At 37.7% G+C, this 24,400-nt stretch overlaps 1 protein-coding gene across 1 annotated transcript; it reads right to left on the reverse strand.

The window, feature by feature from the left end:
- Positions 1–358: 358 nt before the first annotated feature.
- On the reverse strand, positions 359–22,437 carry LOC115219097 (cell division cycle protein 23 homolog). The gene is made up of 14 exons (XM_029789170.2): positions 22,289–22,437; positions 19,794–19,866; positions 17,147–17,339; positions 16,324–16,432; positions 15,611–15,743; positions 14,749–14,926; positions 11,817–11,914; positions 9,682–9,763; positions 8,057–8,221; positions 6,262–6,370; positions 4,829–4,966; positions 3,474–3,579; positions 2,261–2,380; positions 359–565 (listed from the first exon to the last, which is right to left on the reverse strand). Exons 1-14 carry the CDS (start codon positions 22,387–22,389, stop codon positions 389–391), a joined length of 1,782 nt encoding a protein of 593 aa, XP_029645030.1. The 5' UTR covers positions 22,390–22,437; the 3' UTR covers positions 359–388.
- Between the last annotated feature and the right edge of the window lie 1,963 nt (positions 22,438–24,400).

The following is a 24,400-nucleotide window of genomic DNA, read 5'->3' on the forward strand; positions in this document are numbered from 1 at the left end:
CCTAAGAACTCGTAGTGGAGATCAACACAAAAGGAACTAGAGAGAAAGGGGGACATTCATGGCAGAGTATAAGTACAGAAGCCAAATATTATGCAACATGGAATTCAACAATAAGTGGCTTATACTCCGTGTTGGAGGGTTAAAGGTATAAAGAAAGAAGAAAAGCTTTGAGCATGGTGCCCCAGCATAGCCACAGTAAGGGATTAAAAGGAGAGGTCATCAACAGATGGTTAACTGAAATTGGAAATTTAATCAATTATTTAGAAAGAAAATGAGATTTTTCCTCAAATGTTTACTTTCTCAATGATTTTGATTAAATTGCAAACATAAAAAATAATTTAATGAAAATAAGCAATTATTGTTTTAATTAGTTTTAATTAGATGAGGTTTAAGGAGGTGTAAAGCTATGTCGTCCACTGATTATTTGCATTAAAGGAGAATGTTCAACAGTTGTTTCAGGTAATTCATTGGTGATGGAATCTGTGCTCTCCTCCATCTGTGTTGCTCCATCACCAACACGGAGATGAGCAATCTGTCGCAGCAACGCTTTGCCTTCCTCTTTCGTCTGAAGAATAAATGAAAACATTTTGATAGGAAAATCCAAATTTAAAATATTTTCATTTCAAATTGATTATAAATTAGGAGAGATTTTTTTAACAGTTTGGCTCAACTTCTTGTGGAAAAAAACCCAGTTTCTCTTTTTTTTATGGCAAAGTCTCTAAATATTATATATTTCAACACTAAATTTAAATAATAAGGGTAAAAAATTGATATTCATTTGATTAATATCAATTTAAACCAGTGGCCTAGCATATTGAAAAAAATCTGAAGATTCAGAAATATATATATATATATATATATATTATATATATATATATATATATATACATATAAGAGGAATGACCATTAGGTGGACTCCTAATATGCTAAAAGTAAACCCCATGTGGTCTAATCACTAAGAAAAAATTGTTCTCAAGAAAATTCGGCAAATGCCAGAACGTAAAGCAAGCAAGACAAATGTAAAGATACAAAATATAATGAAAGAACTGTATGTGTGTTCTCTCTCGGGAGGACGTCTCGTGTATAGTTCTGCAAATTATATTTTCTATGACGGTTGCACTGAAGATTTGCAGACATTTACGTATGTAAATGGTAACAATGAAACTAAGGTATGTGACTAATCATTATATTTTGTATCTTTTCATTTGTCTTGCTCGCTTTACATTCTGGCGTTTGCCGAATTTTCTTGAGAACAATTTTTTCTTAGGGGTCAGACCATATGGGGGTCTACATTTAGCATATTAGGACTCCACCTAGTGGTCATTCCTCTTATATGTGTATATTTCAACTCTAAATTTTATGAAGTAGTAGCATGGAGGCATGCACAGTAATGCACAATGCTGCATCCACCATTTGTTGGTGATTTCCTGCTATTTCTGTGGTGGGTAACACCTCTGCCTCATTCAGGCGACAATCCTCCAACCCATGGGTGGTCACTGTTGGTGAGGTTTTTACAAGATTGCAGTGCAAATCCTACCTCCACCTCTTTTAGTTGCCTTTTATGATGAGCAGAGGAAATGTTGGCTCTATTCCCCACACAGCACTAGAGTAACGTGAAATGTTTTTCCCAAGAACACAACACACCACCCAGTCCAGGAATTGAACCCACAGTCTAATAATCCTAAGTGCAGCACCCTAACCACTAGACCACATGCCTTCTATGAAGATTGATAAAAATTGTTTAATCCTTTCGATACCAACCCAGCTGAAACCACCTCTGCCTCTGTAGTACAAATGTCTTGTTTTCATAAGTCCTGAATTAAAATCTTCCTCCAAAGTGTAGTCACAATTTATGTTCCTAACACTAGCTGAATGATAACTAAGTTATTTTACTAAATTCTTTGTTATATTTAAAATCAATTGAAGGAAACACAGAGCATCTCAAAATAAATACAGTAATGAAAGGGTTAAAATATATAATCGAGAAACAATTTTTAACCCTTTTGATACCAATCTGGCTGAAACCACCTCTGGCTCTGTAGTAAAAATGCCTTGTTTTCAAAAGTTTTGAATTAAAATCTTTCACCAAACCTTAGTCACAATTTACGTTCCTAACACTAGCTTAATGATAACTAAGTTATTTTACTGAATTCTTTGTTATATTTAAAATCAATTAAAAGAAACAGAGAGCATCTCAACAGAAATACGGTAAGAAAAGGGTTAAAAGAGAAATTCAATAAAAAAAGCAACTTTGGCTTACTTCATTGTATGATGTACATTGCTGTGCAGCATGGTAAGCCTCATCAAGACGGTTCTGTCGGAGGTAGAAGTTGGCAAGGTATTTATAAGCTTGTGCCATTTCTTCACTTGCGTAGAAATTCTAAAACCAAAATATAAATTAACGGATTATATAAAATACTCATTTATTGCAACATTCAACTGTTTTAATAAAATCACACAAAAAAAAAAGCCGAATAGTTTTAAAATAGTCTTTCATAGAAAAGTAGCAAAAAATATTCCAAACCAACTTTTTGCTGTTGATTTTGTATATTTCTTTATTTTTTAAAAACTCTGATTGATAATTTCCAATTTTCTAATCAAATATAAACACCTGTTTCCCTCCATAGTACAAACTTTGTATCTTAAGTGATATAAATTGCTTCCATCAAATTTCCATGTTGATAATATATATTTGCAAACACTGACTCAATCATCATCATCGTTTAACATCTGTCTCCTATGCTGGCACAAGTTGGACAGTTTGAAAGAGCTGGTCAGCCAGGGACCAACACCTGGCTGCAATTGTCTGTTTTGCCATGGTTTCTATGGCTGGATGCCTTTCCTAATGCCAACCACTTTACAAAGTGGACTGGGTACTTTTTACATGGCACCAACACCAGTACTTTTCATATAGCACCAGCACCAGTGCCAATAATGACAAAATTATTTTACTAAATTCATCATCATCATCATTTAACGTCCGCTTTCCATGCTGGCATGGGTTAGATGATTTGACTGAGGACTGGCAAACTGGATGGCTGCACCAGGCTCCAATCTTGATCTGGCAGAGTTTCTACAGGTGGATGCCCTTCCTATCGCCAACCACTCCGAGAGTGTAGTGGGTGCTTTTTATGTGCCACCGGCACAGGGGCCAGTCAGGCGGTACTGGCAATGACCTCGCTCGAATCTTTTTACATGTGCCAGTGAGGCGACGTTGGTAACGATCACGCTCGAATGGTGCCCTTGTACATGCCACGGGTATGGAAGCCAGTTGGCTGCTCTGGCAACGATCATGCTCGGATGGTGCTCTTGGCACCCTACTAGCACAGGCATGAGTGCCAGTAAGGCGATCCAAAATTAAATGAAACAAAGGCGGCATATTCTAACAGAAATCTGGTAACAATTTCCTGTGACAAGTATCAAAGAAATTAAATTCAAACAGAAATCTGAGAACAATCAATAAAATAACTCACATTCTGGTCCCCAATCCTGCGCAATGTGTTCTGTCTGTGAACCTGGTTGATGTACTGACTGTAGGCTGCGGCAGCTTGTTGTTCCTCGTTTAACCTCTCATACAGTCTGACATTTAAAGGAAATACATGAAAGGAAGAGAAATAATTGGAGATGTTCGTTAGCAGCTGGTAATTAAGACAAGAAAATTACAGAAAGCAATAAAGGAAGGTTCTATTAGAGTAGTGTTTCTCAACCTTTTTACCCCTGTGTAACCCTCAAAATAAATTACATGTCTCGAGGAACCCCTTCACAAAATAAATTATATATCATATCATCATCATTTAGCGTCCACTTTCCATGCTAGCATGGGTTGGACGGTTCAACTGGGGTCTGGCAAGCCAGAAGGCTGCACCAGGCCTAGTCTGATCTGGCAATGTTTCTACGGCTGGATGCCCTTCCTAACACCAACCACTGTGTGAGTGTAGTGGGTGCTTTTTACGTGCCAGACAAGGCTGGCAAATGGCCACGATCGGATGGTGCCTTTTACGTGCCACCGGCACGGAGGCCTGTCGGGGTGGCGCTGGCAACGGCCACGTTCGGATGGTTCGCTTACATGCCACCGGCACTGGTATCACAGCTACAGTTTCCATTGATGTTAATCGATTTTGATTTTGATTTATCATATATTTCTCATATTTTTTCATCGTAGTTCACGATAAATATATATGGTTGTTATATATTTTGACAACATAATAGGTTAGAGAGGATGATGCCTATATAACGATATTACAATATGTTGTGCATGTATAGTAATATTACGATCATGAAATTAGCATTAGCTCATCTCAGTCTTTCTCACGGAACCCCTAGGAACCTTTTGCGGAACCCTAGGGTTCTGAGGAACCCTGGTTGAGAAACGCTGCATTAGAGACTGATAATGAAATATTTCAACAAGAAATAAATAGAATTAAACTGTCCTTCCCTCTCCACTCATTCCACTGCATAATTAAAAGAGAAAGTCTTTGAAAGACATGTCCATTTGCATTGCTAATTGGAGCAAGACAGCATTAAATATATCAAGATAAACAATTTATAATCCTTAAAATCTCCCAAATTCAGCATAGAACCAACAGTAATTCCAACGATAATAATTTTAAATGTAAAACATCAAAATATTTACAAAATTTCCAGTTGAATGACCCCCCCACCCCTGCTACCTCCTCTGAAAATATTTCCTTCAGTCAGACAAATTAGAGCAAGTAGAGTTAAGTGCCTTGCTCAAAGTCCCGACACAATGACAGTGATAAGATTTGAACTCGTGATCCTGCACTCTTCCATGACTTCTACAAACACTGGACCTGAAACTAAACATTACCTTGCAAGTCTCATCAGAGCAATTCCTTCCACATCACCGACGCTGTGTGCTTTCCAATAACATTTCTTTGCTTCCTGTAAGCGTTCTAGCTTTTCGTAGCCATCACCAAGGGCAACTAACATGCGGGAATCGTTAGGTCTGCAAGGAGAAGATTTCATCTCGTTAACAAATATAAATAATTGATAAAGATGTAACATTGCAATGATAGACAACAAGTTTAGAGCAAGGTGTGGCGTGATTGTTGTTGAAGTGAAGAATTAAATAGGTGCAGGTGTGGTCTCCAGTAAGCCGTTTGCATCGCAACCCCAGGGTTCTGGGTTCAGTCCCACTGTGTGACATCTTGCTCAAGTGTCTTCCACTATAGCCTTGGGAGTGGATTTGGTAGATGGAAACCGAAAGAAGCCAGTCGTGTGTGTGTGTGTGTGTGTGTGTGTGTGTTGTGTGTGTTTGTGTGTGTATCCCTCACTGCTGCATGACAACCAGTGTTGGTGTGTTTACAACCCTGTAACTTAACAGTTCAACAAAATAGACTGACAGAATAAGAACCAGGCTTTATAAAAAGAAAATAAGTACTGGACTGATTAGTTTGACTAAAATTCTTCAAGGTGGTGCTCCAGCATGGCCACAGTCTAATGACTGAAACAAGTAAAAAGATAAAAGATATCGTTGCTATTATGCAAAAGTGTCGTAAGTACAAAATGTTGCTTTTTCAGAAAACAAAAATATAATTTCACCATTCCATAGCAAGACCATTGTCCAACACTTTGACAATTTTTGACATCTTGGCATCTGAAGCAGTTGGAGATACGACAGTTTGATCAAAATAACTGGCTATTGCAAGCAAAAATAAATATTGGGAAAAATGCATTTGTTAAAAATTTTGGACATACGACAGTTTAATATAATAGCAACAAATATATTCATTTGTAAAAAATTTTTATTGAATTAATTTTTGTTGCATTTTTGAAAAAGTAATTCAAATAAAATTATTTATGTCAAACAAACAGAAACACGTCTGAAAGCAGACGGGGACCATCAGTGGTTTACTCAACTTGTGTTGGGTTGTTAAATACAAGGATTCCAAAATATATCATCATCATTTTACATCTACTTTCATGCGGGCATGGGTTAGATGAGTCACCAACAGTCCAAGTCAGTTCTTATTGAGAGCCGTTTGCTTCTCCCAATAAGACCAGGTGCTTCTATGCATCCTTTAGGTTGGTTTCTATGGCTGAATGCCCTTCCTATCACCAACCATTCTAAAGAGTGTACTGGATGCATATTCCCATGGCACCGACCCTAGCGCTGTAAATGAGGAGAGAAGAAGGAGTGGGAGCAAAAGGCCAAAAGTTGGGGGCAGATGGCGGGAGAAGAAGTGCTGTGAACAGTATGACCCGAAGGTCTTATCTATTTCAAGAAATGAGATGACTTACCGAAGTTGTTGTGCTTTCCAATAGTAATACAGACTATAATAATGCATCTTCATGATCTCGTAGGTCTGGCCAAGTCCATACCAAGCTCTGAAGTCTCGACTGTTTACTTCTGGACGACACAGAATAGAAGAAATAATTACCATTTGTAAATAGTCTCAAACAAAATTATTTAGAAATTCAATTCTTCTTCTAAACTTCAGGACTAAAATATTTGATGATGGAATCAAACACGAAATGGAATGAAGTCCACAACCAAACAATAAACACTGTTTATTAGACAGGCTTCTCTACAGTTTCTGTCTAAAGAATTTCAGTGACAAGGAATGTGACAAGCAGAAGACATGTATTGTAGAATAGTGGATTTGAACTCAGGACCTTGTAATTGTGAAGTAAACCGAGTCACATTGTGTACCAATTCTTATTAAGACTGACGGAAAAATTTCTTGGAGTTTTAACTGTTTACGGTTTTGTAAATGTGTTTGATTATGAGATGCTATGGTATTGTTTAGCACTAGATCAGGCCTGACTGAGCAGAGCTACGATCGAAGGCATTCCAGCCATGACCATATCACTAGTTCTTCTGACATCTGTAACTGCATTATTCAATGTCTGCTTCAGTTTCTGAGACAGCAAAGGTGTAAAGACGGAGATGCCCTGCACGGGTGCATATACAGGTTACCTCTGTTATACACGTGTTCTGAATGCGTTGTGTATATGTTATCGATACGTTGGTGCAGGAGTGGCTTTGTGGTAAGTAGCTTGCTTACCAACCACATGGTTCCGGGTTCAATCACACTGCGTGGCACCTTGGGCAAGTGTCTTCTAGTATAGCCTCGGGCCGACCAAAGCCTTGTGAGTGGATTTGGTAGATGGAAACTGAAAGAAGCTCATCGTGTATATGTATATATATGTGTCTGTGTTTGTCCCCCCAACATCGCTTGACAACTGATGCTGGTGTGTTTACATCACCATAACTTAGCGGTTCGGCAAAAGAACTGATAGAATAAGCTTACAAAGAATAAGTCCTGGGGTTGATTTGTCTGACTAAAGGCAGTGCTTCAGCATGGCCACAGTCAAATGACTGAAACAAGTAAAACAGTCGTATGTTGCATATATGTCATGTGATACAGACAGCTTCATTTCATGCAAGTTTCCAATGCTCAGAGCCATTCTGCTACAGATTCAACTACTTTCCATGGTTCCTGAGTTCAATCTCAGCCTGAACACGAGAAATGGTGAAAATGGCAAATGTAGAGATGTTCAATGTATATCTGTTGTCTCAGTCTTTTTTTTTTTCGATTCATTGATGGTCGGTGGTGGTCAGTAGTTCAGCAAAAAGAGTGGACCTAATGCAGTTGATGATATTGTAGTTGCTGTGATTTGTGTGTAATTCTGTTTAAGTACAGCTGATAGTGTGTGTGCGTGTGTGTGGTGTGTGTGAGTGGTGTGTGTGTGTGTGTGTGTGTGGTGTGGTGTTGTGTGTGTAGTGGTGTGTGTGTGTGTGTGGTGTGTGTGGTGTGTGTGTAGTGTGGCGTGTGTGTAGTGTGTGTGTGTGTGGCGTGTGTGTAGCGTGTGTGTGGTGTGTGTGTTGTGTGTGTGTGTGGCGTGTGGTGGTGGTGTGGTATGTGTGGCGTGTGTGGGTGAGTGTGTGTGGTGTGGTGTATGTGTGTGGTATGTGGTGTGTGTGTGTGGTATGTGGTGTGTGTGTGTGGTGTGTGTGTGTCTGTGTGTGTGGTGTGCGTGTGTGTGTGGTGTGGTGTGTGCGTGGTATGTGTGTTACGTAGCATTAACTCACCAATAGCTTGTCGATATGCTTCAATGGCCGCAGTAATGTTCTTCATCTCCATGTACTCGTGTCCGATAAGAGTCCAAGCTGAGAGGTAGTGCGGATTGAGCTTGAGAGCTCTTTGGAAATATAACAGAGCTTTTTCATGCTGAGACCTGAGTGAATAATAGTTGGCTGAAAACAATAATATAAAAAAAGAATAAATTTAAAAAATATATTCCATGCTAAATTCCTTTGGCAAGGGGTTTCCTACATTTAAAAAAAACAAAACTTTCTTAAATTCCTGCATGTCAAAGATGGTTCATTTATTTTTAACTGTTATAGATAGCAAACACAATGTTTTTAAATAAGTCAGACAGAGGAAGGGCAATGACCATAACCTTTGTAGGAATTCCCTAATATTGGGATACATAGGGCGCAAGACTTGTCAACATTTAACCTTTACAGGAAAATGAGGCAGGGGAGAGAACTAAGTATAAATGTTAAACGACCCTCCACTAAAACCCCTTCGAAGACTTCAGGTGGTGGCATTAAAGTGGGCATTGTGATAGGGACATTTCATCCTGCTTGTCACACTGAAGTCAGGTTTGTTGTGACCCCATGAAACAGAGAACAGATCTAACCCTACAAAGCGACCTTTTGACACTTCTAACGTTAGCTTCTTAAACCCTTAACTTCAAGCTTACTACATTATTAAACTGATCATCATCATTTAGTGTTTGTTGTCCATGCTAGCATGGGTTGGATGGTTTGACCAAGCTGGCATGCTGGAAGGCTGCACCAGACTCCAGTCTGATTTGACATGGTCTCTATGGCTGGATGCCCTTCCTAACGCCAACCACTCTGTGAGTGTAATGGGTGCTTTTATGTGCCACCAGTATCTGCCAGCTCTGATGAAGAATGATAAATTCTCATTAGATGTATTGTCATTATTAGGGAAGTGCTTCATGTTCTGAGTTGTGTCAAGAAATTAAACAACCCTTGAAGGGTTCAAATCTAATTACAAACAAACCTAGTTATAACCAACTATTACATACACAATCATATATAAAAAAGGAGAGAGTGTCTAGGCCATCAGGGACAGCTGCTGAAATGCAGAAAACATTCAATGAAGAAGGGTAATAGGGAGTCACTTGCACATTGGATCAAGTGTGTGTGTGGGGTCATACTAAATGGCAAAGCAATATCATCATCTCAAGGGTTCTCAACTGGGATCCATATGACCCTTAGAGGGCTCATTTAAGATTTTGTTGTTAAAAATTACCTGCAATAACTTGGTTATACTTCTAGAATACACAAAATATTTTAACAATTTTTTAAACACAATTCCTAAAAATATTTAATTATGAAAATATAATAGGAGTTTTTTAAACATTAAATGGCTGTGAAGGTCCACCCGAGTAAAATAGGAAATAAAGGGGTCCAAGGGCAAAATAAAAAAAATGAGAACCACAGAAAGAAGATATAAATATATATAAGATTATCATGGTATGGGAGGAATGTGTAGAAGTGGCAGAGCAAAGAAAATAAAGGACCATTGACAACCATGACAACTGGTAGGACATTACGGAGGAAAAGATCTGTCCAACCCACAGAAACACAAAGAGACAAATGGAGATTTTATATCAACTCACCAATAACACAACAAGTTTCCACACGATATTTATCAATCTCACAAACGCTATGGGCCAAGTAGGCCAATTCCACACGGTTCTCCTGAAAAATAAAAATACACATTTAATATTGGGGATATGAAAACCACAGAATTCCTAGATGGATCCTTAAAAATGTTTCAGCCCGAAGGCTGCGGCACCACCGTTGAATGAGCTACATTAGTATATGAATCCACCTGATACGTGGCGCTTGGTCAACAAGGGAGTTCGATGCCACTGCCCATATCTGTGTCTCCTGCCGAGAGGTAGGTTCATCTGGGACCCCCGACAAGAAGAGATCCAGTTTAGTTTTAAAGAAACCCACATCCACACCATGCAAGTCTCTCAGGCATTTAGGGAGGATGTTGAAGAGCTGTGGTCCTCTGAAACCCAAGCTGTTGCAGTATCTGGTCCTGTATTTTGATGGTGATGTTGGAATCTTTGGCACCATGCAGTGGCGCCCCGTTCTGCGGTTGAGGTAACTTTGAATGCCAAAGTTTGGGACAAGACCCTCCAGGATTTTCCTCATTTTTATGTCAGCCCTTTTTATACAAACCTGCTGAAGACACTCCTTGGTCCTTTGAGACAAACTTCCTATTTCAAAGGAACTAAATTAAAATGTGCTGCAGCACAAAGTTTTGTCAGTGAACAGGTCGTGGTCTCAAAGCGATGAAAATATTTTCACACATTAAATTTAAATGTTGAAGTGAATCTAACGGTTTTTGTGTGTTTCTTAAATGGCTTATAAACACCTTCCATGCTGCAATTGTTTTCGTTCCAGCACACGATCTCAGATCAGGTCACTTGCTATGCAAGTACATCTCCGTAATAAATTAAAATCTTCTATCAAAATTTCATGTTAATTTACGTCCTAAGCACGACATTCATAGTGACAAAGTTACTTTACTGAGGTTTTCATTTTCAAAATAGGGTGAAAGCAGAAGCAGAGCATTTTAAAAGAAGTATCTTAACGAAAGGCCTAAATGTGAATGTAACATTTTTCCAGGTTACAAAGGTTTGTAACATGGAAAGCCAAGCACAGGTTTCAATAGATATTATCAGTTACAGGAAAGTGGAGTGACATTGTTAAATGCCAACATCTAACGATTCTTTCAAATGAATTGCAGTCAGTTTCATCTCTTTTATCCTTTACTTGTTCCAGTCATTAGAATGTGGCCATGCTGGGGCAGTGCTTTGAAGAATTTTTAGTTGAATAAATCAACCCCCGGCACTTATTCTATTGGGCTCTTTTGCTGAACTACTAAGTTATGGGGACAAACCAACACCGCTGGTGGTGACAATCACAAGCGCATGTCACTAACATATGTCCTACTTCCTTGTTGGTATGGCTTGGACGGTTTGACCTGGCAAGCCAGGGGACTATGCTTAAACTCCAATGTCTACTTTGATGTAGCATCTATGACTGGATGCTCTTCCTGATGTCAGCCACTTTACTGAATGGGTGCTTTTCACATGGCACCAGTATCTACCAAACTTAACTGCTCAACTGAATGGAGATTATTTGCCCAAAATGCCACAAGAGAGGACTGAAGTTGAAATAATGTGGCTGTGAAGTAAATTTCTTTCTCACAGGGTCATGCTTGTACCCATGAAAGCCTCAATAATGTTTCAATTGATATTATTGGCAGAAACGTTAGCACACCGGGAAAAATGCTTAGCAGTATTTCATCTGCCATAATGTTTTGAGTTCAAATTCTGCCGAAGCCGACTTTGCCTTTCATCTTTCGGGGGTCGTTAAATAAGTACCAGTTATGCACTGGGTCAATGTAATTGATTTAATCCCTTTGTCTGTCCTTGTTTGTCCCCTCTATGTTTAGCCCCCTTGTGGCCAATAAAGAAATAAATAATACCACCATTGTGACCAAAGAGTTTTTACCCTCAAAGTTTCTCATTAACTCTTCCTGGCCCCAAATATTTTATAGTTTTGTATAACAAAAATAGGGGAAAACTATTTTCAAAAATCCCAATTTTTTGAAGATTTCCACATATTTGAAACAGCACATACTAAAATAGAGAATCTTTGTCAAGCAAAGGAAGAATAGAAGAGCTTTTTTAAATTTAGAAAATACTGATACAAGCATTAATAGAACACTTACTTTAACAAAAAGTATGTTTGAGAAAATATCCATGTTTTCTAGACGATAGGGATCTTTTTCTCGCAGTTTCATAAAAACATCAACAGCCTGGTCAAAGCCTGTGAAAAAATAAAATTTAAGCCTAGATACTCGTTAATACTCCTCTAAAAATAATTTTACTTACCTCCACGTTTATACAAATCTCTACAGTTTTACAGAAGCAAAAATTGAGCATTATAAAACATTTTCTACTCCTAAGAATGTATCATAACAAGAATCTCTAAACATGTTTGTGAATGTATGTCTATACGGGTCAGACAAAATTCATAGCGGTGGGTTTTCTTGTGCCAACCCTAACCTGTTTCCAAGTAAGGTGATATTTCCCCAAGAATAGACATGTTTTTCACATAAGACTGAAGACAAGGGACTGCTTCTTTGATAGGAATACTTGTTTATAACAATCACATGATGTCAAGGCAAAAAGACACTCACTATCTCTCTCTCACATACACACACACACACACACACAGATTGGCAGGATAGCTGTAAATGAGCGTCACTGTCCTACAAGCAAAGTCATTCCTTTCCAGTATTCTGCAAGAACATATCTGGCAATGGAGAAATATTACGTTGCTTGGAAACAGGTGAGGGTTGGGGACAGGCATCCAACTGTAGACAAACTGCTAGAATGCCCCGCCTGACCCACCTCCCAAGCATGGAAGGTGGATGTTAAATGATGATATGACAAGATATATAAGCAACATTCATGGTCATATAAACATGGTTGTTCCATAGAAACTGATGTTACTGCTATTTTTAACCCTGGGAGGACACCTCCTCTGGCCAGTTATTCAATGCAATCTACACCCAACATATATTGCAAGCAGAGGAGTGAACCCGTACTATTCTCCAGCCACAAGATCACCAGACCATGTGGTTTCGACTGCTTCATGGTCATCCTTGGTGGTGGATACTCGACTGCTAGAGATAGCAGTAGTTCACTCCAGCTTGCAATACATATACATATATATATAATTTAAAAATAGGATAAAATCTTCATAAGAATTTATCAAGTAGTTAGCATGAAAAACCTCATAAGAGAAAAAAAACATCAATTTTTTCCCTTTAAATTTATTTATTTATATTATATAGAGGGCACTATTACACATAGATGCCTCACACTAGGAGGGACTCTTAAAGTCAAAACTATAAAATAGTAGTTTGACTTTAAGAGTCCCTCCTAGCGTGAGGCATCAATGTGTAATAGTGCGCTCTATATAATATACATATATGTGTATATATATATATATATATATATAAATAAACATATTGAGAATAAAAAGGTAGTCAGAATGTTGGATGATTATATATATTTCTATCGCTTTCTTCCGTTATCGAATTTATCAAAAGAGTGGTTTACAATAAGTTTGCTTCAGCTTTTTATATAAAATTGAAAATGATGACGTTTAAGAAAACGAGAGAGGGGGAGATGGGAACAAATTAGAAAGGAATGTGCAGGGGTGAGAGAGGAGAAGACAGCAGGAGATCGTAAGGTAAAGGAGATGAGGCTTTCGTATCAGGTCTGACCACAGATACAAAAACCATGCCTCTTTTACCTCATCCTCCTTCACAAACTCTTTTCTTCTTTCTTTTCCCTTCCTTCACCCCACCTCCAAATCAAGAATACAATCCCAAAACACACTTCTATGTTCTTTTCTCTTCTCCATCCTCACCATCTCTTCTCTCCTCCTCTCTCACCTTTGCACTTTCCTTTCTAATTTGCTCCCCCCTCTCCTTTTCTAAAACATCATCAGTTTCAATTTTATATAAAAAGGTGAAGCAAAATTACTTTAAACCACTTTTTTGATAAATCCAATAAGGGAAGAAAGCGTTAAAAATGTAAATAAAAAGATATGTAATCATCCAACATCCTTATTACCTTGTTATTCTCAACATACAAATTCTATACATCACTTCAGAAACTCTCTACATTGACATCTCAGCACAGCCTACATGGCATTATGAACTAAAAACTGAAACCGTAGTTTGTTATGCCATGTGTGCTGTGCCTACTGACTGTGCCAAGATGTCAAATGTATTATAAAACATTGCTTGGCACGTTCTCAACACATGAAGACATGTATTGCATCTATTAAACTATATATTATTCAAAGAAATTCCAACTCTGTCTGTATTTTATGTTTTATTTATATTCTTTATAATATTAATGTAGAATATAGTATAAATAGTATATATAGTAAAATGAAATGAAGTATTGATTGTCTTATTGAATAGATGAAATGTTGAATATAAAATATTAGGGGACTAGTATACTTTCATGCATTATAGCATTTTATATTCAACATTTCATCTATTCAATAAGACAATCAACACTTCATTTCATTTTACTATATATATATATATATATATATATATATATATATTATATATATATATATATATATTATTTATACTATATATTCTATATTAATATTATAAAGAATATAAATAAAACATAAAAAACAGACAGAGTTGGAATTCCTTTGTATATATATCCCTCTATACACAATCATACAAACCCCTTTTTATTTATATATATATATATATATATATATATATATGATCTTTTAATTTTTTTTTTGGTGGTTTCCTGTCATTTCAATGGTTTATGCTTATTTTATGTTTAAAAATTTTTTTTGTTTTTATGACATCAGAAAGATGACAGGTAGATCTGAAATGACCTGAGACATTTTTTTGCAGGTAAGCTTGCAAGTGTCTTATGTACATTTAGATAGCATAGTTATTAGGAATTTGACTAGACTCTTGTGATTATACTGGTCGTTATTAAACTACTCCTGACTTAATTAATCTTTATAATCTTACAACAGAGTTAAAACATTAAAATTGATAATTGTTATTTGAGCAAAAATAAGGTTTTTACTGCTTGACCTACTTCGACTGTTGTCGTGAGCAATAGCCATTTGGGCTTGAATGTAAGTGCAGTCGGCGAATCCGTTATCAATGAAAGACTGGTAAATTTGTAGAGCTTCATCTGTGTGTTGTAGTTCTGAGTACATGTGTGCAAGAAATAAGTGTTTTATCCAATGGTTTGGTAATGTCAATGATTGAAGCTGGGATATAGAAAGGAAATTTAAATACAAGGGTAAGAAAAAAAAAAGCAATGGGATAAACAGTATTTTTGTAATAGAATATTTAGCTAAATTAGTTTTGGAAAATATTTCATATGAAAAAAGTTTAAAATGAGCAATAGCAGATATAACTCCAGCTACAACTGGGCCAAATAAAATATTTACCAGTCTAATTGTTGGTTCAATTTAAGAGATCTTATTTATGAAAGTAACATCTATAATTACTGACAAATATTATTATCTATAAAGAAATATTATGGATTGGTTTAAAATATATCAAAAAGTCTTGATTTTCTTATATTTTGTTGTTATATTCTAAAATTGTTAGTTTCAAATCTCTAAAAGCCACATTCTAACAACAGACACAAATGTTCTTTACTTCAAGACAAAGAAGATGTTCTTCACAAGTCACAGACCATAACTCAGTTCCACCTGAAAGATTTCAGACTGAAAGCAAAGCAAATCCATTTTAACAGAGTTTCACTGAATATGTAACTAGTTTAGGAGATTTGTTAATTTGGAGTATTTTAGAAATCCAATAAAAACAAGTGATAGTGAAAGCAGCAGTATTATAATAATAATAATAATGAGAAGAAGAAGAAGAATGAGAAGAAGAAAAAAAAGAAAAAGAAGAAGAAGAAACAGTAGCAACATAATTTGACTTACAGTCTCTTTGTCTGGAATTAAAGTGTTAAGTTCTTGCCATGCACCCCAGTGGAGTGGTTCTTTGTGGACAGATTCCAATAAAACATTGGTAGCTTCTTTAAGTAAATCTAACTTCTTCAGAACAACGCCATACCTACAAAGTAAACCAAATATCAAGCTAGGTTTGCTTGCAAGGGCCTTAAAAGGTCTGTTTTTTTTTAATACATTTGTACCATGGGAAACCAGCAACAAGTTATTTTAGACAAGGATCTTTGGATTTTTTTCTTTGTTTTGTTCAGTTTAAAATATTGGTTACTCAGTAAAAATCATCATCATCATCAATCAATGTCCATTATCCGTAGTAGTAATAGTAGTAGTATGGCCAGGGCAGTTCAACACGAACTGACAAGTTGGAGAATAGCATTAAAGCTCCAGTGCTTGCTTTGGTCTGATTCTAATGGTTACAGGCCATTCCTAATGCCAACCATTAAACTTTTAGTTATTCTCAAAATATGCCCACCCAGTTATCCAAGCTATGGTTGTTTTTTTCTCTAATGAAATATAAAATGCTTGTTAAGCATATTTTAGAAGCTCAGTAAAAGAACTTTTATTTTATACAGCAAGTACAATATACCTTCCTTACAAACGTGTGTGTGTGTGTGTGTGTGTGTGTGTGTATTTAAAGCAATCAAACAAAATGTATTAGAAATACAAAAAAAATCCAAAAAACTTACAAATATAAACAGAATCCATCAAGTTCTTTCTTTTGATGCTTTTCTGATAATTCTGTTTTTAAAATCTTCACTCTCGCTAAATCATCGTTTATAACTGAGGTCATACTTGCTGAAAGAACAATACAGCATTCCTAAATAAGACTTCCATTTGTCGAATTAGGGATTAATTTACAAACTCAGCACACACACAGGAAATCATCATCATCCGTTGCCCATGCTAGCATGGGTTAGATGGTTTGACCAGGGCTGGCAAGGCCGGAGAGCTGCCCTAGGTTCCATTGTCTGCTTTGGCATGGTTATTATGGCTGGATGCCCTTCCTAGTGCCAACTTTATAGAATAAAGTGGGTGCCTTTTTATGTGGAACCATCACCAGTGAGGTCACCAGGTAACTTTCAAGACAAAGATCCTTTGAGAGGGGGTTGGTATGGGAGGAGGTGGTTTTGTGCCAGGTGACGAGAGGATAGAGTATGAAAGAGGGTGCAGAAACAGGAGCCTTACAATAGAGGAGATACATGGTTACCTGAGTGGGAGGGAGAGAGCTTGAGATAGGGGGGCAAATTTTCTGTGGCCAGATGCTGTTCCTGTGGCTAGCGTTCACCTGCTCCAAGGGTGGTAATATTGACCCATGGTCAGTTACCTTTTCATGAAAGATTGAAAACAGACAACACTGCTTATATGACAGTTACACTCATTAACAACATTTTAATTCATTTCAAGTAAATGACTCAGGTAAACTTTCACCCAAACGCAACACTGACTGGTTTTTAGTACTGAAATAGGTTTTAGTAAATATGGGAAAAGTAACAAATTTTGTTTACTTACTGAAAGAATCAGTCATATTATAAGATCTTCTTTTCTCTTCTGCTAGGTATCGAGAATACATGTAGAGAAAGTAGGTTACATTGCTCTGAAGTTCAGACTGCTCCAAGAAATGCACAGCACGAAGATATTCTTTAAGGTCAAAGTAACTCTTGGCTAATGAATAAACACAGTATTCCTTTTGTAAATTCTCAAACTATAAACAGAAGAAAGATGAAAGTATATAAAACAGAATTCAATTGAGAAAGTATACAAACACACAAAGGAAATCTTCTCTATATATATAAACAACAAAATGTCTGTGTGTGTGTGTATCCTTTATACAAATTCACAATTTTTCAGTTAGAGGGCTTGCACTTTCTATGGTCATTCAAAACCGTCCAAGGGTGGTCATGCACATCTTTACATTTTCCCCATTAAAAAATCAATAGAAGTGACTTTTTTGTGAATTTTCTATCCAAAACCCAATCAAAATGCCTGAAACTTGATATGTCAATTGAATGCCAGCTAGCTGTATGTGATTGGTCGGAGATTTGGACAATACTCGTGTCTATGTGCACACGCACGCAGCTGTATATGCATGTACTAGCACTATGACCCGGTGTTGCTGAGTCATAATGCTAATACAAATATAAAAATTCAAGCAAAATCTGACAGAGGCATATAAAAATCATCACAATTTAAAATCCACTCTACCTCTTGCTGGATGGTTCAAGAGGATCCAACAAGTAGGGAGGGTCATGTCTTGCAATAGTGTCCAAGTCTTGGCATGGGCTCAACAGCTGCACTGGAAGCTGCTGTTTCATGCCATGGGCATCAGGGTGTTTGTCACGTAACTCAAAAGACAAGAGGACACTTTTAACTGAGTGGGAATATGGTGGGACAGAGTAGAGAAGGAGATGGCTTAATGATAGATGATGAGAAGCACAACAGAGGGGAGAGGAACAAGTCTGTGTGTTGGAGAGGAAATACATGGCTACCCTGCATTATATAAGGATAGGTTGGAGCCATTGAGTTGGAGCTGTAAAAAGAAACAAAGAAGATATTAACGAGGTGTTAGAGTGCACTGTCAAGGTAGAATTAGGCGAATAAAAGAGACTGTATAGGGACAGAAGATCAGCAAAGGCAGACAGGTAAATGTTGCAAGAGTGTGAGGGAGTGAGAAACGGTTAGAGGGATTGTAGGTGTGCTTGTGTAGTAAGAAGGTTGCTTCTCAACCACATTGTTCAGGGTTCGGTCCCACTGCATAGCACCTTGAGCAAGTGTCTTCTACTATAGCCTTGGCCTGATCAAAGCCTTGTGAGTGGATTTGGTAGACGGAAACTGAAAGAAGCCCATTGCGTGTGTCTATGCTTGCCCCCCCCCCCTCGATTAACAACAGGTGTAGCTGTGGTTACATCCCTCATAACTTAGCGGTTTGGCAAAAAGAGACTGATAGAATAAGTACTAGGCTTAAGAAAGAAAAAGTCCTGGGAGTTGATTCCTTTGATTAAAAAGTCTTCAAGGTGGTGCCCCAGCTTGGTCACAGTCTAATGAGTGAAACAAAAGATAAAAATGGTGGAGGGGGTGGTTGATGGTAAATGAGTTGAGAGTAGAAGGTGACAAGAATGAGGAATGGATGTCCCTTATTAGTGGCCCCGTATTTTGCTGCAATAGTAAGATGTGAACATATGATCCTGTGATCAGCATTCATCATCATCATCGTTTAACGTCTGCTTTCCATGCTAGCATGGGTTGGACGGTTTGACCGGGGTCTGGGAAGCCAGGAGGCTGCACCAGGCTCCAGTCTGATCTGGCAGTGTTTCTACAGCTGGATGCCCTTCCTAACACCAACCACTCCGTGAGTGTAGTGGGTGCTTTTTATGTGTCACCGATATGGGGGCGAGGCGAGGCTGGGAAACGGCAACAATCGGTTGGTGCTTTTACGTGTCACCGACATGGATGCCAGTCAGGCGGGCTGGCAACTGCCACATTCGGATGGTGCTTTTAACGTGTCACCGGCACGGGTATCTTAACTACAATTTCCATTTGATTTTCATTTTGATGTTAACGTACTTGACTTAATAGGTCTCCGATAGCTTAATCTCACAGCTATAGAAGGGAGGGAAATATTTAATTATATAAAAACTCTTTAATAGGATAATGTTGTCAATTGGAGGAAGAACACATGACCACACTGCAAAGGTGGTCATGTTAGTGTACATCACATGACCATCAGACTGGGTCACATGACACTCATGCAAAATGCATGCAACACTATTGTTATAGACATTACAAACATTTTATTTAGATTCAGTTTTATGACAAGTGGAGGCGCGTGGCTTAGTGGTTAGGGTGTTGAACTCCTGATCATAAGATTGCGATTTCAATTCCTGGACCGGGTGACACGTCGTGTTCTTGAGCAAGACACTTCATTTCACGTTGCTCCAGTCCACTCAGCTGGCAAAAATGAGGAAACCTGTGACAGACTGGCATCCTGTCCAGCTGGGGAATATATACACCACTGAAACCAGGAAACTGGCCCTCATCAGCCTGGATGGCTCAAGAAGGAAACATTTTTATTTCTTTTACTATGACACACAAACAAACTGAACATTATTAATTCATCTTTTGATTGTGATGTTATTGAACTTCAGACATTATTACTTACAGGTTGGGAAAAAGATGGAATATGTCCGCCTGCATCTTGACTTGTCTTTAAGCAGTAAGCTAATTCGGCAAGTCTGAAAATAGATTTCATTTAAAATATGCAAAATATGTAACAATAACAAAAAAGAAGAAATAACATTATTAAACAACAACAACATAAAAACAATCCCCATGACCACCACCACCACCACCACCACTATCCTAATGACCAACAAATGTTCAAACTGAACATAAACCACATCAAGTCCCACCTGTATAAGAGATCCCTATAAACATAAGGAACAAACAATTCAGTACTGTGTGGCCCTAAATATGTAAATGTTAAATTGTCAGTGCCATGTAAAAGGCCCTCATGTGTAAAGCACCCATACTGGTGCCACATGGAAAGCAACCAGCAGACACTCTGTAAAGTGGCTGGTGTTAGGAAGGGCTTCCAGTCACAGAAACCATGCCAAAGCAGACAATTGGAGCCTCTTGGTGCAGCTCTGTGGTCCTGCTGGTTCCTGTTGGACCATCCAAACCATGCCAGCATGGAAAACAGACATTTAAGTGATGATGGAAATCTTCTATGAAAACTTCCTGCTTATCAGTTCCTCTCATCTCTTGGATTGGTAGCATCTTATCATAGCATGTACGCCTCTAAACATGAATGTCACTCAGAACTCACAGGGTCCCTCTAGAAATGCTGAGCTGCCATCAGTATTGCCAAGGACCTTTCCAGGCAAAAGCACATTACTGACATTGGTCAGAAAATATTCCAGTTTTCAATAATTGCTTTCACTCTACAAAGCTCAAGTGAGGTTCACAATATTGCTCTCTCACCTGCAGACATCCTGGGCAGCATGCAAGGGCCACTTCCTATAGGAATTCAATCACTGTCAGACAAACTCCATCCTCTGACCCACAAGCATGCCGTGTCTCTTCTCCCTGTCTTTTCAAATGCAACTACAATGACCTCTGCTTTTCAGAGTTGGTCAGTTTTTTTTACTTCCGCCACTCAGCCCCACCACCTGTCTCACATCGCTCTTGTTGCAACAAACTGCTCTGGACTACCATCACCCAGTCCTTCCTCCCCTGGACATCTTCCCACTGAAATCTCTCTGTTCCTGTCTCTACTGTAAGTGTTGACCTGCAACAATCTTAACAACATTAACATCAAACTCAGCAGTTTTGGAAGGACTGCAAAGTTCATAAGCACTGCCCTTTCCTCCAAACCCAGCAACGAAAATAATAAAAGTAATGTTTCACATTTTGGCACAAAGCCGGTAATTTTAGGGAGAGGGGCGGGGTTTAGTCAATTACATTGCTCCAATACATGACTGGTACTTAACAAGCCCAAATTCTTTCTAATTTTACAAGGCCAGCAATTTTGAGGGAAGGGGCAAGTCGATCACATCTACCCCAATACTTGACTGGTACTTTATTTTATTGACTGCGAAAGGATGAAAGCAAAGTCAACCATGGTAGTATTTGAGTTCAATACAATAATTTCTTTCTTTCTTTATTTAATAATAATAATAATTACAGCACAAAGAAACACCGGCAATAATAATGAGGAATCAGAAAGTTCTGTTAATGTTTCAAATGTTTATGTAACAGTTGGAATATTGGAACAGGTGAGTCTCATTAAAGGTAAATAAAAATAGCATCAAGGTGTACTTTATTCTGTAAATTATCAACGAGATAAGTTAATTAGAAAAGCTAAAGTAGAATTTAAAAAGGTTTGAGATATTATTCTATTGAAAGAATTCTGATTTTGGTTTGAAAAGAATAAATGATGGTTAGATAAAAGAAACTTAAACGACTTTTAAATAATAAGATTTTTTTAAAAAGGACCTGCGATATTGGATGTTTCAGGAGAGACCTACAAGTTTTCTAAAATCTTATAATCAAAGTAGAAGTTTATAAGAGCAGAGGGACATATTTCAATACGATAAAATTCAAACCGATCTCTGGCACGTTCCATTTTCTTTTAATACTAATTTAAAATAGACGAACCGACAATGTTGATGATGTACCCACAGAATTTGCCCCCCTTCACGAAAATAACTCTTTCTGCGGTCGCCAAAATTGAATATTTGATACCAATTTAAATTGTCAGATGACTTACAGTACTTATATTTCGACAGCGAAAAACACGACTTTTAAAGTTCTGCGATTCTAACCCATTCGAGCAGGATTCAAAACCTTGTCAATGCCTTGTCTAGGTCCTGCGAAAGAAGCTTGTTTCTTACTAAGAGACCTGTCTTTATTGGGGTATGAAAAACAGAGCATAATACAGGTGAAAAAAATAAATAAATAAAAGATCCAAAATAATTAATTAATCCGATATAATTAACAATAATTAAGGTTTTGGTGTTCGCACCCTCTTTTCTGCGGTTAACACGGTTTTCGTGATTCCCACCAATGTATTTCAAAAATTTCAATTAACCAAAACTGAAATCCTTCTAGTGTTAATGATGTTTACATTTGTGTAAAAGCGATGCTGAGTCTTACCTGGTGGCTCCATGAGTTAAACCGCGAATGTTGCATTGCCAGTTGGCCTGAATCAATTCTTCTTTCACTTGACAAAGATCTAAACTTGAAATATCCGCCATCTCTCTCTCGAAGGGGAGATAATTCTGAGCGGAAAGCCGCACAATTTATTAGAGTTGGTCACTCTCTTGCGAAGGCATGGATGGGTTGGCGAAGCCCTTCTGCTAAAAAACACACGCTCTTATCTATATATACATAGATATACATACTAGCTTAAGAGCCACCTGCTCCTACGAAGGGTTCTTGATTGGGTCCTGGGCCCAACGATGACACTTCATGCATTGAATACATAAAATTGAACAATATTTTCCAAATAATTAAAAGTATTCATAAACACACCGATTCGCTTTCACATTTATTATAAAAGCAAAGAATAGAAGACACGGATAATTTTGTGGAAACTATATCAATTAGAGTGTATTTTATATATATATATATAGGTGTATGTGGGGGGTGTTAGAAGTGGTGTACAGATATTGAATATTGATTGAAGAGGAAGTCGCCAGAATTATGGAAAAAGAATTTTTTTTTAATTCAGTCATTATTATTAGTACTTTGGCGCGCTGGCAGAAACGTTAGCACGCCGGGCGAAATACTTAGCGGTATTTCGTCTGTCAAATTCCGCCAAGGTCGACTTTGCCTTTCATCCTTTCGGGTCGATAAATTAAGTACCAGTTACGCACTGGGGTCGATGTAATCGACTTAATCCCTATGTCTGTCCTCTGTGTTTAGCCCCTTGTGGGTAATAAAGAAATAGGTATTTCGTCTGTCGCTACGTTCTGAGTTCAAATTCCGCCGAGGTCGACTTTGCCTTTCATCCTTTCGGGGTCGATTAAATAAGTACCAGTTACGCACTGGGATCGATATAATCGACTTAGTCCGTTTGTCTGTCCTTGTTTGACCCCTCTGTGTGTAGCCCTTTATGGGCAGTTAAGACATAATTATTAGTGCTTTCGTTCGTCTTCGAACTTGTCAAATAAAATTGTGAATGTGAAAAACAGTTTGTTCACTTATATAAATCAGTTTTGTTTTGTTTAGTTTTTAGAAGCAGAGAACATTAGGTTCAAGAGTGGTGACCTCTTTTAGGATGGGGAAAATAATGAAAAAAAGGATGGGGTGCGATCATCATTAAAAGCATTTTTGTCTGCGCGCGACTGCGCGCGCGTGTGTGTGTGTGTGTGTGTGTGTGTGTGAACGTGTGTATGTGTGTGTGTGTGCCTGTGAGTTCATGTATTTGGAAATATGTAATTTCGATGTTTTGCATTGAAAAATAAAGCCAGGTTTCTTTTAATTCAATGTTTTGTATGAACAAACAATATTTGTAAATTAGAAAAATATGTAAAGTTAGAATATGCCAATGTTACATATATATATATACAAAATTTAGAGGACTGGCCACTAAAAGTGGACAGCCTGTATGCTAGATATAGACGTCAAAATCGCCATTTTCCACGAAGAATGTGTTCTCAAGAAAAAATTCAGCAAAAGTTGAGAACACATTCTTCGTGGAAAATGCCGATTTTGACGTCTATATCTAGCATACAGGTTGTCCACTTTTAGTGATCAGTCCTCTAAATTTCGTATGTAAAAAAAAAATATTTAATCTTCGGATTTTTAAAAATATGCTAGGTCACTGGTTTTAATTGATTAATATCAATTTCTACACTTATTTAAATTATATGTGTGTGTGTGTGCCTTTCATACACACACACACACACACACAAGAACAAGCACATACACTCACACAAGAAAAAACATGCACACGCACACACACACACACACACACACAAACACACTCAAGAACAGACGTACAACCCATTAGCTTTCTCTTTCCACGCAGCTGACAGTTGACAAGACAACACGTGCTCATGGAAATTACCGAGTAGTATGTTTATAAAATTCGAGTCAAAACGAAACTACGCCTATGTGCGTGTGGATTAAAGAAAGCAAAAAATAAAACAAAAATGATAGTGTTCAGTATGCTGGTTCAGAATGTTGGCCACAGGAATTTCTGTCAAAGAGACATGGTTAAACAAAGTTGGTCATCATCTCCCTCCTTCTCTCACATACCCA

Source organism: Octopus sinensis, linkage group LG14, assembly GCF_006345805.1.
Source record: "Octopus sinensis linkage group LG14, ASM634580v1, whole genome shotgun sequence".
Lineage (NCBI taxonomy): Eukaryota > Metazoa > Mollusca > Cephalopoda > Octopoda > Octopodidae > Octopus > Octopus sinensis.

Excerpts from the sequence above, each read along its gene's own strand:
- LOC115219097 (XM_029789170.2), bottom strand. The coding sequence starts at position 22,389 with ATGGCGGATATTTCAAGTTTAGATCTTTGTCAAGTGAAAGAAGAATTG. Across the intron at positions 16,433-17,146 it reads TAATATGACTGATTCTTTCA|CAAGTATGACCTCAGTTATA; the intron begins GTAAGTAAACAA and ends TTGTTCTTTCAG. Across the intron at positions 4,967-6,261 it reads TGGAAAGCACAACAACTTCG|ACCTAACGATTCCCGCATGT; the intron begins GTAAGTCATCTC and ends TTCTCCTTGCAG.